At 39.2% G+C, this 16,159-nt stretch overlaps 1 protein-coding gene across 1 annotated transcript in view; it reads right to left on the reverse strand.

Annotated features, from left to right (window-relative positions):
* The window catches only part of LOC111507992 (juvenile hormone esterase), a 31,074-nt gene extending 15,324 nt beyond the window's left edge, over positions 1 to 15,750 (reverse strand). Inside the window, exons 1-3 of the mRNA XM_023163398.2 lie at positions 15,545 to 15,750; positions 6,527 to 6,664; positions 4,321 to 4,860 (exon numbers count right to left, since the gene is read on the reverse strand). Coding sequence (XP_023019166.2) covers positions 4,321 to 4,860; positions 6,527 to 6,664; positions 15,545 to 15,679 — 813 coding nt within the window. The 5' untranslated portion in view covers positions 15,680 to 15,750. The remainder of the gene's footprint in view (positions 1 to 4,320; positions 4,861 to 6,526; positions 6,665 to 15,544) is intronic.
* Between the last annotated feature and the right edge of the window lie 409 nt (positions 15,751 to 16,159).

The following is a 16,159-nucleotide window of genomic DNA, read 5'->3' on the forward strand; positions in this document are numbered from 1 at the left end:
TATTTCGGAATGGGCATCATATGCTCCAAATACCTCCAAAGATATTGGAACTTTAAAGTGCATAACCTTTCCTTCATTGGGCAATATACTCTATTAAAGTTTGATTTTCAGCTCCTTCACGTAAATTATACATAAGGAATCCATCAACTTCAGACAAACTGCATAGAATCTAAACGTAAATGGTTCTCCAAATTCAATCAAGAAATCAATTATTTCAATCAACTTCAATGTGATACTCAACTTTGGGATTATAAATAAAGGTGACTAACAAGATATAATGATTTTTAGATTGGGAAGAAAAGGTTTTGATCATCTAGACATTTATGTTATCGTTTCCATATAAAGTCAATTCGGTCAACTCATGTTTCTATGAACATATTTTACAGGTCTTCTGAAAGAAAATAATTATTGTAGTTGCCCTGACGAAGGTGTGAAATATACCAAAAGCTTGACGTATAACAAAGAGTTTTCTTTGTAACAGCAATAATTATTGTTGTTGTCCTGACGAAGGTGTGAAATATACCGAAAGCTTGATATATAACAAAGAGTTTTCTTTGTAACAGCCCAGCTATTGACTGCAACCTCACAAATTGAACCGATTTATAGTTAACCCAGTCACTAATTATTCTGTCATATATATAAACATATATATATATATATATATATATATATATATATATATATATATATATATATATATATATATATGTATATATATAATATGTGTTGATATAGAAACAGAAGTTAATATCGGACATAGCACTCATGAAAGTGGCAAACCATAGACACGTGTTTCGGGCTTTTGGCCCATCATCAGTATGGTGCAGCCAAGTGTAAGGATGGGCAACACTTGGTTACCAAAAGATAGAAATATAGAAATACAAATGAAACCACAAATGTGCGGTTGGCTCCTGTTGGTGGCTCCGTGCATTTGTATTTCTATATTTCTATCTTTTGGTAACCAAGTGTTGCCCATCCTTACACTTGGCTGCACCATACTGATGATGGGCCAAAAGCCCGAAGCACGTGTCTATGGTTTGCCACTTTCATGAGTGCTATGTCCGATATTAACTTCTGTTTCTATATATATATATATATATATATATATATATATATATATATATATATATATATATATATATATATATATATATATATATCCAGATGTTCGATCTCAAGGTCACTTCAAGGTATTTCAGTTCCCTCTCCAGATGTTCTGGTTCACATATTCACCGAGCCCGTTCCGTTAGAGCGGAGATGACTCCTCTCTTTTGTCCAGGATGGTGGTTCGATAGTGTGTGCAAGTATCTATCTGTGTGTGTGGGTTTTCGATACACTTTGTGGGTTAGTCTGGTACCACATCGTTCTACTAGTACATCTAGGAAAGCTATCCGTTGATTTTGTTCAATCTACATGGTAAATTCTATGCTCGAGTGTTGGGCGTTCACGTGGTTTAGGAAACGGTTCAGGGCGTCTCTTCCATGTTTCCAGATGACGAAGGTGACATCCACGTAACGTAGCCACAAGGTCGGCTCCAATTCAAAAGTGTCTATCGCCTTCCCCTCAAACCGTTCCATGAAATAATTTGCTATCACTGAGCTAAGTGAACTCCCCATTGCAACGCCATCTAGTTGCTCATATAAGTTTTCCCCCCATTGAAAGTAACTTCCTGTGAGACATGTTCGACGATGTCATTCGGTAACACGTGGGCTAACCACCTCAGAGAGTCTTTCAGTGGGACATTGGTAAACAAAGACACCACATCGAAGCTGACCAGGATATCCGTCGGCTCCAGCGTTAAGCCTCAGCCGTGAAAGTCTAAACCATTTCGTCAAAAACCTCTACGGGAAGGAAATTTGGAGATTATACAACCAACTGGATAAAGGCAGGAAACGTAAAACACACTTACTGGAAACATTGACATTTTTATGCCGCTGTCGGGGCGCCAACATCACACCAACTTTCTTGAAACTGAATCGGTCCTTCGAATCAGCTCAAGCAAATCGAATTTATTCGAGAAGTGAAAAAGCCTTCCTACGAGAACGTAGCCAGCTAGCGGAGACAGACAATGCCTTGTTGAAACTATACCCCGAACTTGGCAACCGGATGAAACCCGAGGACTGGGACAAACTTGATGGCATATCTTACTCAAGAGTGGAAAATGAACGGGACAGAGTGAGCAAAATACAAAAAGTGAAATTCGAAAAACTACACGAGGCTGTATGTACAGCGGCCCCTCGTTCAAACTTTGCGATCATGCCACGATGGGTTCCAAACGAGGAAATTATCGCTGGTACAGAAGCGGCAATCAGGAATCTACCGGATGAAGAAGCGGAAGAAATCAGGATTGTGACAGCAAACATCCTAAGTAAGGCACGACCTCCTGAATACAACATCCCTAAAAGAGAGATTGCAGCCTTAAAGAGCTTGAACTCTGATGAGAGCATCACGATACTTACAGCAGACAATGGAAATATCACGGTGATTCTGAAAATGGAAGAATATAACAACAAAATCGAAGAACTACTAGACCCGCCAAACTATCGCAAACTTCAACGGGACCCAACGCAATCTAAGTTAAGGAACGTGAACAAAGTCATAAGATCTTTCTCACTGTCGGAAACCACACAAAAACTGAACTGAACTGAGGCTGTTCCACCTAGGCTCTACGGGCTTCCGAAAATACACAAAACCAACATGCCACTGAGACCGATAGTCAGTACCCCGGGCTCTCCGACCTACCACTTGGCGAGACATCTGGCCTCGCTCCTACAACCCCATGTGGGAAAGACCAACTCCTACGTCAAGGACTCGACGGACTCTGTTGGTAAAATTAGGGGCTTAACGCTGGAGCCGACGGATATTCTGGTCAGCTTCGATGTGGTGTCTTTGTTTACCAATGTCCCACTGGAAGACTCTCTGAGGTGGTTAGCCCACGTGTTCCCGAATGGCATCGTCGAACTCTCCAGAACATGTCTCACAGGAAGTTACTTTCAATGGGGGGAAACTTCTATGAGCAACTAGATGGCGTTGCAATGGGGAGTCCACTTAGCCCAGTGATAGCAAATTATTTCATGGAACGGTTTGAGGTGAAGTCGATAGACACTTTTGAATTGGAGCCGACCTTATGGCTACGTTACGTGGATGACACCTTCGTCATTTGGAAACATGGAAGAGACGCCCTGAACCGTTTCGTAAATCACTTGAAAGCCCAACACCCGAGCATAGAATTCACCATGGAGATTGTACAAGACCAACGGATAGCTTTCCTAGATGTACTAGTAGAACGATGTGGTACCGGACTAACCCACGAAATGTATTAAAAACTCACACACACAGATAGATACTTGCAAGCACTATCGAACCACCATCCTAGCCAAAAGAGAGGAGTCATCTTCACTGGGCAAACACGACATCGAAACAGTCTTCAAACCCACGAGGAAGATACAACAAAGCCTCAGGTTGGCTAAAAACAGAAGAGACCCATTATCAGCAGCAGGGGTCTATCGCATACCGTGCACTTGTGAAAAGGTGTATATCGAAACCACCAAACGATCCATGGGAACAAAACTAAAAGAGCATAAAAGGAACTGCAGACTTGGCCAAATGGATGAGTCAGCTGTGGCAGAACACGCACTTAATGAATGAGACCACAAACTTTTCTTTGAAAACACAGAACTGATTGCCCCCAACCAGGGATACCATAGCCGACTGGTACGGGAGGCAATAGAGATCCACAAACACACGGAGAATTTCAACCGAAAAGAAGAAGCGGTGCACCTCAATCAAATATGGAACCCCAATTTGAGGAATTCGAGAATAACGAACAGGACAACAGGCAGCAACATTGGTAATGTTTCAAGTTCAAGTGCAGGAACGAGTACAAATACAACTGATTACCTGACAAGGCATAAATACGCTTTACGAAACCGAAAAGGTAGTCATCGGACAACAAGCCATGATGGTTAAACCTCTGAAGAAGCTAGCCACTTGCGCCAGCGAAACGTCAGGAAGAAAGAAGAAATCCTCGGCTCTCAAACTCGAAAAGCAATGAAACTGAATGTACATATTATAATCATAACATTATAATTTTCGTCATAACATACTATTATCGACCAATGAAACTCATGGTATATTCTATTCTATTACTTGAAGTGCTGAAATCGGACTACCATTGGAGTTTGATTGACCATGATGATTCAATTATTTGGAAATGAAATTTATATTCTGATACCATGTCCATCTAGTTGTGATATTGCAATTATTTTCAATAGTAGAATATTCTCAGAATCGATATAGCTCATTTTACAATCTACTTACTTCGCAAAATCTTTCTTGATTTACATGCAGTTCTTCAACATGCATAGCTTGCATAATTTCCAGAATTTCCTTCTCTTTTTCAACTTCAATTCCTGTGACGAATTTTATAAACTCAAATATATGATGGTATTCTGCGTGAGCGGCTGGATTGAGAACGACTCCACTTTGCATTATTACTTTGTGAAAGAGCCCTGCGGAGTGCTGTGACAGCAAATGAAAATGAATCGAAACTGATCCAGCACTCTCTCCGAAAATCGTTATGTTATTTGGATCACCACCAAAATTCTGTATATTTCTCTTTACCCATTTCAGAGCCATGGCCTGATCCTTCAGTCCCGCATTACCGGGAACTTCCAGCGATGTATCTCTCAAACTCAAAAATCCAAGTAATCCTAATCTATAATTGATTGTCACCAGAACTATATCTTCAATCATCAAAAACTCTGGTCCTGTTGAATCGGTTTTATTGGATCCAAATCGGTATGCACCTCCGTGGATCCATACCATTACAGGTTTCAAACTGGAACTTGGCTCAGGGAGCTGAAACATATAGGATTGATTAGACGATAATTCGATTAGTGGACACCAATAAAACAAAAAATCCTAGATATTCCATGAAGGTCTGGTAAATTCAAATTTAACTATTTCGTAACTTATTTCAAATAATATTCTTCCTTGAAGAGTTTTGAAGACTTTCAATTTGGAGATATACAGGGTGTGAAACATTCAAGGAGGACGAAATTTGTCATTATGTTCTGATTCGAATCAAAATTAGTTAGAGGGTATTTTCAGGGTTGAAAATTATACTTTCTTTGTCGATGCGAAAAGCAAGATGTCGGGCGAAATTTGTAATTGTGGTTACTTTCGAGCCGGCACCGAAAACGAATTCTTCAAAACACATGTGTTGTGACAATAAAGCAAAAACACGTCGATTTTAAATCCAAGACGGATATCTTTCTGTCGTAACCTCAACTGTCATACCTCTCTCTCCACCTCTTGGTCACTCATAAAATTTTAATAGGAAAAAATCTCAGTATGACACAGCATTAAAAAGGTAATTCTATAAGGAATACAGACATGTGAGTGTTCGCTACCTATCTTTTCATTTTGGTGCCCTATTGCGGAAAAAACAACTGTTTCGTATTCCAACTTATGATATTGTATTTGAAAGGTAATTGAGCAACGAGAGAATAACAAAAATTGAAACAATTAACATTGCATGAACTTGAAAATTGAAGAATTGTGCATGAATTTGACTATGAACAATCCAAACTACATTCATGCACAGTAGATGGTCGAAGTGTTCTCCATTCACTGCCATACATAAGTATAAGTTTGCCTCAAAATGTTTTTTCAGACGTTTTGGAGCATGTTTGTTATTTGACGACATTCGGTTATGACACGTTGACGTAACTCTTTTAACAAACCTGACTGAGTGGCGTATATTTTACTTTCTAAATAGCCCTACAAAAAGTAATCTAAGGAGGATGAAATGGGAGATCGGCGGGGCCATTCAATGCATCTTCTTCTTCTAATCCAATAAATCTTCCATTCAGGTACTGACGAACCGCTTCAGCAAAATGTGGAGGAGCTCCGTCCTGTTAGAATATTAGGTGATCCTCAAGCAATCGGTTAACGTTGGATCAACGGTTTAACTTTTGTTCTGACCAGTACCGACAATTCTGTTTAAAAAAAATCTGTTTTTCCGTTAACCAACAGTCGCACCCCTACGGACGACAATCCTCAGAAGTCGAAACTTGTGCGAGATAAGTACTAACGAGGTCTTACCTTTCATCGTGTGATTTCTAATTATATCGATTGACAATCCTGTTGAGATAAAAACTGTATTCATCCAAAAAACAAATGTTCAAAACGAATTTTTGATTTTGTATAGCACGTTCACTCATCAGTGTTACAATCTTCGTTCGGGTTTGAAGGCCTTCGTGGTTTGGAACTGTATCCTAACGTTTCGCCAGCATGAGTGGCTGGCTTCGTCAGAGGTCTATTCATCCTGGTGGTTTACCGACGTCTTTTGCATTTTATTCGATCTGTTTGGTTTTTTGTGCCCTACCCTGTATATGCTAATACATTCAACTGTATGAGTAGTTGCTATTTTGCCAACATCAAGGAAAAATAATAATTAATGGTGATTAATATCGCTACAGTTAGAACAATTATAATTTCAGAATCGTCTGGATCAATTTACCTCTTTTGTAAATACATTTAGATTCAAGCAGTCCTCTGATCCTTCAAATTTTCCAGTCGATGAGTTTTTTTGAAAACAGATATCCCCTTCTTTTGTGCCATCTCTAATATATGTCCAAGGTTCCGCAGGAAGTGGAGCCTGAAATAAAATGTTCAATGGTATTTTTAGTTAGTATTGTTTTTGATTTTTCATTCAATTGTATATATAAAAGTGATTTACAAAATAGTAAACATATTTCAGATTCCATAACTTGAAATTTCATTGTTTGATCTCTAATAATTGTACTTGAAAGTTCGACAGAAGATCTTTGGTGTGAAGAATAGGTTGATGATGGGGGGAAGTCCTAATTTGAAGTCTTTATGATATGCTGAATGAATATTTTGAATTATCATGAATCGTACTTCTCATCTAAGAAAAAGTACTGCCAAATTATATTTTATACAACAAAAATAAGTAGATCAGCCGCCAATTTCTATAGAATACGAATGGTTTCGAATGAAAGCACTTCGATTTATATATATATTTATACAGTAATTTGGATAATTCACCACAGGGTCTTTAATAGCACAACTTGATCAGATCAGACCTCCAGACTTTCAACTAACCAATTAATCATGATAAACCTGCTTGTTGTCATTCGATAAAATCATCATTCATTCAGTGTCGATCATTCGTAGCGATCAGACGCATTGAGGCGAAAGTGAACAGTGCCAAATAAGTTTTATTATGAATACAAAAGTGACTAACTAGGAGTTAAATCCATAGGGGTCGATGACCTTAGTTCTTTTCAGAACTACTCGTGTGCTAAGCACACAAACAAATTTTAACTTTTCAGCTTATCTTTTTAGGTTTCTTGAGGCTCTATAACGGAAATTATGGAGGAGAAACTGAAATTCTTCCAGAGAGACAATTACAGGCTGCGTCAACAAAAAGATGAACTAACGAGCCTAATAAAACAGCTAAACGAATGGCTGAATTATGTGGAGGATAAACCTGTGCGAAGGACAAGAACAAACACGGAAACATCCAGGGCAAAATCAGGCACAAGGGCTGAAGAAGCCAAAAAGCCAAAACAGCCCAGCGATATGGAAAAAAAAAGAGGAAACGCGTCAAACCAAGCGGCCACGTGGCCCTGACAGCGCAATGAACACGGACTCGGATGAAGACGGGTTCGAACTGGTAGAGAGGTCAAGGCCCAATCGGAAAACCAGAAGGCGCCTAGCGCAAGAGAAAGCCGCGAAAGCGGCAAACCAGGAAATATAAAACACAAACAAAGACATGGACACAATGTAGGAAACGGACGCCATTGAACTAATGGTACCAACTACAGAAACTGAATCACAGACCAATGATGCAGTGAGGCTAACCACTGAAGAAGTCGTACCAAGCACAAACACAAAACCCAAAGAAGTGGTACCACCCACAGAACTAGACAAACCACCACCGATAGTGTTACACGACAGCAGGTACGAGATATCCAAAGATCTCGAAACCAAAAAAATCAGATATAGCAAACCTAAGCTAACCAAGGACGGTATTAATATTCATACCAAGGACGAGGCGGAGTGGCGCAAAGCCACCAAATAATTGGAAGAGAAAAAAAAATACTTTCACACATACACCATTAAAAACGAGTTTCCGCTACACGCAGTGATTGGGGGAATCCCGGAAAATGTGGCGTCGGAGGACGTCACAAACGACCTAATGAAACAAGGATTCACTGTGCTTGAATGCCACAGAATGACATTCAGGCGCACCAGGATGACGCTACTCTTTTCCTGGTAGAAGTTCTTAAAAACAAAGAAAGGATCTTACACTCAGAACGTGCATGAACTTCATAGTGCGGGCAGAACCGCAAATAACAAATAAGGGGATAGTGCCACAATGTCACAGTTGTCAGTTATTCGGACACGCGCAAATATGCTGCCACTTAATGCCACGTTGCGGAAAATGTGGTGAAAACAACGAAAGCAGAGACTGCAAAAATCCAAAAGAGACTCCAGCGAAATGCGTAAACTGCTTGAAGGCGCACTCAACTAGTTACAGGGGGAGCAAAATATTCCACAGACCGAGGAAATCAGCATGGAACAGTCCCAGGCAAACCGAGAGCCAGAGGCCCAGGCAGCATCCGTCAACCAAGAAAAGGAGCCCACCGAAAGCGCAGAATAGTAGCAGCAACGACCTGATGAAAATATTAGTCTCACGACAGAAAAGCGGAGGATCGCGCAAGCGGTACTAGCGTCACTATCACAATCACATGGAAACTGTTAATGCCAGCACGGATTCCAGAACTGCTAAAGATAGGTTTGTGGAACATCAACAGTTTTATAGACAGGAGGAACGAACTACTGGAACTGCTATCACGACTGGACATATACGTCATGACACTACAGGAGACATGGATAAGGAGTGAAAAGATACATACATCCTAGGATACAACATATATATGACATACAGGCCAGGAGGGCGCAGTAGGGGGCTTTGCGCTGCTAGTAAAACTCGGAGAAACAGTAGTAGTCAGAGTGAAATTGAAACGCTACGAACAGCCAACAATTACCATAGGCGACTTCAACGCAAAGTCGCGCGACTGGAACTGCAGGAATGGAAATCAAAGAGGCAGACAACTAGCCAGAATACTAAAAGAATTTGAGGATATCGTGGCAGTAGCATCAGGATTCCCAACGCATTACTCACGAGAAGACAAAGTCACAGACATTTTTGACGTCGCGATAGTGCAGAACATCACTACTTTGGAGATGGAAGTACTAGACGAAGGATCATCAGACCACACAACCCCATCCTATTCACAATAGGAAGAGGTAAGTGGAAACAAAGAAAATCATCGACTGAAAAAGATCCCAGCGCACCATACACGAAGTAATAGGAGACATACCAAAGACCGATCTGGAGAACGCCTCACAACAGCTGCAACAAGCGATCACGCAAACAATGGAAAGAAGCGTGCGGAAAGTCCCAACCCAGTGCTTCACCTAACAGTGCATCTTGCACCGGAAACGATGGAGCTCATTAGAATCAGAAGACGCCAGAAAAGACGATATCAACGGACTCGCGCACCAATGGACAAAAGGTGTATGCAAAGAGCCAGCAGAATACTGCGAGAAGAACTAAAAACAATCTGAGATCAGAAATGGACAACCCGTTTGGAAGAACTAAATACCGAAGACACATCTGCATGGAGAATGCAAAAAACTCTTAGGAACCCAGTTAGCACAGGACGTTTTAAAGACGTCCATTATATGTCCATTCATCGTCTGAATGTCCAGGACCAAGTCTGGACGTTTTAAGTATGTCCAGTTTAGTAAATCCTCGGGACGTCTAGAAATATATGTCCCTAGAACGTCCATTCTAGGTACTTTATTATATTTCCATTGGATTCACGTTCGCATTGTATTATTTTATGAGAAACATTAGAAAACAGGATATATTATAATGAAATGATTGTAAAAGACACCATATATATATATATATATATATATATATATATATATATATATATATATATATATATATATATATATATATATATATATCCGTCAATAAAAGATAGTGAAAGATGTTTACGACATGAAGCACCATTGATTGATTACATTATTTCTGGGCCTGACCAAGTGCAACCTTCTGATTTTGCAAAAGAATTAAAAAATACAAAGTTTAAGGAGGCTCTTGTAGGCTTTTTCGAAAAACATTGCTGTAGTGAGGAAATGAAATCATTTGTAGGCAATCGAAAGATTCATATAAATTTCCGAAATTGTCAATCGTATCAAGTTGTTGATGAGAAGATACAGTCAAATATTGTTGAAGATTTATATTGTACTTTACATGGAGAAGCAGATACAAAAATAATCTATCATGCTTGCAATATCGCTGAAAACCTACAATGTAGGTTTTCACGGATGGTAGAATATGATGTGTTGTTCTTCCGAGTGTTCATCCGTTGGGTACTATTCGATAGTCGAAGTTTCGCCATCATCTCAGATGGCATCATCAAGACGAGTTACTGCTTCGCTTCGAGAGGTGTAACTGATGTTAGGTTCTTCTTGTGGTGTTTTTATATGGTTTCGCTTGCGTAAGTTGTATGGATTTGTTACCTGTTTTCCTACCTGACGGTGCTAAGCGGCATTCGCAATCTGCTCCCTATACAGTCATCCCGCCGTCCGCAGCTTGATCATGAGAACAAACAGCCGAATGTGTTGAAGCCACTAGTTTTCAGTACGAAGAAGTGAAGGAAAATGCAGCTCATATCAAAAGTGAGTATACTCGTATGTTATTTAGACACCGCCTACATTAGATATCTATAATAATTTAATACTGATTGGATTTTTATATTGATCATCTGCCATTCATTTTGAATAAGCAATTTGAATTATTTTCAGTTCAGCTAAGAAGGCAATCATGGCCAAATCACGACAGGAAACGGAACTGTCGATTTAGGCTTGGCTAAAAAAGTTTTGATATAATCATTTATTTTATGTTATTATTTTCAATGGATGTTTCAAATGAAAGATTATGAAGTTTTCAATATTTTCTTAATTTTTTCGAGGCAATCTGACCTTATAAATGAAAAATAAATAATTTTTAGCCTACAGAAACGCATAACAGAAACAAATAGAACATCCTGTGAATATCTTTTTGAGCTTCTGATTCTGTCCATGAAATGTTCTCAAATGAACATCCTAAAGACATCCTGTAAATGTCCATTTGAAGACCTGTAATGTCCTATTATGGACGTCCAGAAGACCACCTGATTATTAACAATGGACCTTACAAAGACGTCCATAAGATGTGCACGTCCATAAGATGTGCACGTCCATAAAATGGACGTTTTGAGGATGTCCTGAATGTCCAAGCGGGACGTTTTAAAAACGTCCATAAGACGTATATGTGCTATCTGGTAAGGGACCTCGAAAGCCATGCCCGCCAATACACGGCGAGAAAGGAATCGTCTACACGGACCAAGAGAAAGCGAAAGCATTCGCGGAGAATCTCGAAAGGCAGTGTAGAGAGAACGACGTCCTGTTTACATACGAAATAGAAGACACAGGTGGAAACGACGGTACGTAGACTCAGAAGACAGAGAAGGGATAATGCGCAACCCCTGGCACCAACATTTCCCGAGGAAGTGAAAGATATCGTAAGACGTCTAACTACTCGGAAAGCCCCAGTCCCAGACCAAATAACTAACCGGGCTCTGAAAGTCCTACCACGAAACATCATAAAGGAGGAGGCGATGGTTATAATAGGGGGGAGCCCAAGCGGGGATTTCGGGATTTACTAAAGCGCGGCAGATTGATATACAGGGGGATACCTTGTACCTGGTTCAGTACCTCCACTGAATATGATATATGAATATGATATAAGGCTGCCTGTGAGAGGGAAAGAATCAGATTAGTAAAAAAAATTGATCATCAGAAATTCTCGAGCGCGTCAGATTAGGGTAGGGTGAATTAATGACCTGCTGAAAAGTGTATCAGTAATCTGACAATTTGAGAGTGACATAAAGAAAGGGGAGGGCAGCAAAGGATAATGAAAAATATATAATCTGACGATTTCCGCAAGGCAAAATAACAAAAATTCGTCAATAAAATTTATTGCGTGCAGCTGTGCGATACCTATATTTCCCTCTCCAAGTTTTTATTTCTCTATTCACTTTTTCTCTATCTATTACTCTCTCATTCCGTCCCCACTCTGAATTCTGTTGCCATGACGCCATCACAGCTAATCACAGAGATTCGTTCGTGATGAAGATGAAGATGATGATTAATTAATCAATTAACTGATGAAAAGAGAAATTGAACTTTCTATGTTTTCACCACTTTTATTTGTAACTAACGTTACTGCAGTTTCGTCATATCAGAACATTTTCAAACTTATACAATATACAAGTTTGAAAATGTCCTTATAGGACGAAACTGCAGTAACGTTAGTTACAAATAAAAGTGGTAAAAATATAGAAAGTTTCATTTCTCTTTTCTTCAATAATTATTCAATTGATTATAAAAAATAAAAATTTTTTGTGCATTTTTTAAAATTATTTTCTTATAAATACAGGTATTCTACTTAAAAAACATACACTTATCTATATGCATGCTATTTTACGAGCTTTCCAATTGATTAAGTTCAATGAAAAGAAAAAAAATTAAAAAAGTTGTTTTTGTCAGATTGAGCGAATCTCTCTAGATAATCGTCAGATTATGAGACAGCACGTCTAAAACATAAAGATGAACCATATATATCTCAATCAGAAGCGCTTGAGTATTTCAAAATGGCGAATTTTTTTTGCGCATTATAATAATGGCCGCGAGTTTGCGTCAGATCGAAATCGTCAGATTATTGAATGAGAGCTTTTCTTTGTTGCACTCAACACCCCCTTAGAAAATATGACGCGCTTGAATAAATTTTTTTTCTTTTCACTTTTAACTCTTACGTACCCACCCACATCATGCAAACGATCAGATTAACATACCAACATTATTGAAAATACGTAGGACATTGATGCTATCAATATCTGACCCACTCGAGTATGTCCATGCAACAGTTTTTTTTTACATATTTGAAAATCTATGGCCACTTTCCTCACCTTTGGAAAGATATATATTATATAACATTTTTTTCTTCTTATCATCTGAGCTTTGCAACCTAATATGTCTCGATGACGCTCGAGTAAAACCCCATTTTGCATCGTGGGCTCCCCTGCTATTATCCATATCCCGAAGTCAAAAAAGAACCACCTATTTCCGGATAACAGGCCAATCAGCTTAACCCTTTCCTTGAGCAAAGTGGCAGGACGTGTCATCCTGAAAAGTTTAGAGGACCAAATCAGCGAACTAGAAATACTACCACAAGAACAGTTTGGTTTCAGATCCGAATACTCGACAGAGCTGTAAGTCCTAAGGGTAGTAGACTTTGCCACGGAAGGTTTCAACCTAGGCAAAGGATACAACACCGGAGCTATTTTCTTAGACGTCTCCAAGGCGTCTGGCATGACGGACTTCTGACCAAAATGATCAACTTTAGCTACACGAAAGCAAAGGTAAGGTTAATCGAGTATTTTCTAGCTGACAGGCGATGCCGCTACAGAGTAGGACAAGAACTCTCAACGATGCGATTACTGGATGCAGGGGTCCCACAAGGTGCAGTCCTTTCGCCACACCTCCTCCCGGTATACACAGCAGTCGTTCCCAAGCCAGAGAACAACTTTAACAAGTTGGCGCTCTACGCGGACAACACAGCTCTGCTGGCGAGATCAACACGCCAAGCGCAAGTCACTAGGCAAGTCAACAGACAGATAGATTAGAGGAATGGGTCAACCTGTGGAAGATCAGTATGAGCCCTGGTACACCCGGAAAGAAATATCACATTTAACGGACAAGAGATTCCGTGGACCAACGAAGCTAGATACTTGTGGGTCAACCTAGACAGAGGATTAACGTTCAGGTCTCACGTACGGCAGATAATGAGAATGGCGAGATCTGCCCGACAAAACCAATTACCAATAATAGGTCGAAGAAGCAACATGGGACTGAAAGTGAAGCTGCTGATGATAAAGACCGTAATACTACTGTAATACTGTATGCCTGCACTGCCTGAGGCCAGTGCACAGCGATATACAAAAGACAGATCCAGTCGTTTATGAACGCGTTCGTAAGGGCCGCCGTAATCGCTCCAAGATATATACCGAATGGGTACATATTCCGGGATCTAGACCTGAACATACACTACGTGGACACATACATGAGAAAACACGCAGAGGACACGGTCGACAGAATTCGAGCGACTCACATAACAGACTATACAGGGATGACCCCAGATTCCAAGAAAGAGACAAACACAAGAGGTCGACGAAGCAGAATCAAAGACCACCCCCGAAAGTCGCTGTCAGGCGGCTTCGGTAAGTATAAAAATGTGTCAACCAGTTTCAAATTAATCTCTTTTTCAGATTCACTGAAAACCAATACATGCTCGCGACTAAAAAGACACTCGTCTCCGGTTAGTTTTTGGGGACTCCATGTAATAATTCAGTTAGGAAAGTCATGATGAAACAATTCAGCAGATCAGAAAGTAAAGTCACCTAGAGGCTGTCTTTAGATCAAAGAAGGTCAGATGTCAATCTTGCTGAAGTGTCCATCAGTAAGTTTAAGGACCGCTCCGGAGGAGCGGGGGTGGATGGACGAGATGGGATGCTCTGCACACATTCACCGTGTAAGGAAGTTTTCAACTCAGGGCACTCAACCCGGGAGGGAGCAAGGGGGGCCATTCGATACATCATTTTTAAAAAAGTAAAAAAAAGTGGAAATAATAAGAAGAAAAGTGTTAGAAATGGGTAAATTCAAGAGAAGCGGATTAAAAAACAAAGAACCGAAAAAGATATAATGAAATACTCTTTGATGTTATAAAAATCGGATTGTGTCACTCGAATTTTGGAACTCAATGAGGTTTGTATTCAAATATTTGATGAGGATCATTGAAAAACAATCAATGTTTCAGGTGTTTTGCTCAAAAACATTTTGTTTCTCTATAATTTGACAGGAGAGACAAAAAGTGAGGAATGAATTTTGCCGAAAAAAATTTTATATATCAAATTCATATAAATTGAAAGTAGTATATTGTGGGACAGAATGAGTTTTGAAAAGGAAAGGTTTCTGCTTTCTACCCCATATTCATATAAAAAATGTGGGAATATTCCGAAGATAGAAAGGAAGCAATTAATTTCAGAATAAAATTTTCACAAAATTCATGTGAATAAGTAACTTGCAGGCACGAACTGGGAAATACAAAACACGTGATACAGAAAATAATTTTTCGTGTTAAGTTTGTACTCCAAACATTCGTTATGAAGTTGAATCACAATATAGAATATCAAAGAGGTAAAATTTCTTTTACATGGAACCTGATATAACTATTGAAATTTTGGTGGATTTTTTTCTGACCTATAACTCATTAGTATCATTTGTATAAACATGAAAGACTTTACAATCCGACAATGCATGTCAAAATTACCTTAAATCGTAGATCTCCAACTGGCGGTCTTCCGTATGGTATGCCTAGGAAACATAAGAAATCACCCCCATTTAGATTCGTTCTGTAACTTCCGCGTACAAATCCTCCTTCACTATTCACAACAGCTGGACCCATTCGATGAAATGAAAAGTATAACTAACTGACGTTCAAATGGTTATATCGTCTTACAATTTGCTTAGCTCCAACGCGATCGTTAAACAAATTCTTATCTAGTAAGTACACATAGAAGTGAAGGTTGCCATGCAAGATTATCATATTCATGAGAATAAATTTGAAATATTTCGACGAATCAAATGAAATTTCAACAGGAATTAAACCTGAATTAATAATTCTTGATATCAAAAATATGATTTTCTTTTTTGATAAAGATAGTTTTTGGCTTTCTACTACTCCATCTTGATACAAAAAAATATGGGAATCTCCCAAAGGAAGGAAGGAAGTAATCAATTTGAAAATAAGTAACTCTATACATGGATGTGTAGATTATGCAATTTCAGATACAAACTGGAAGAAAGCCCTCCTGAAACAGCTAGTCTCATATAAACATTGAATTACATGAAAGAAAAAAATTCTTTCGAAACGAATACTTTTATA

Source organism: Leptinotarsa decemlineata, unplaced genomic scaffold (genome assembly GCF_025532065.1).
Source record: "Leptinotarsa decemlineata unplaced genomic scaffold, Ldec_3_MD MMD2_tig00000505_RagTag_RagTag, whole genome shotgun sequence".
Lineage (NCBI taxonomy): Eukaryota > Metazoa > Arthropoda > Insecta > Coleoptera > Chrysomelidae > Leptinotarsa > Leptinotarsa decemlineata.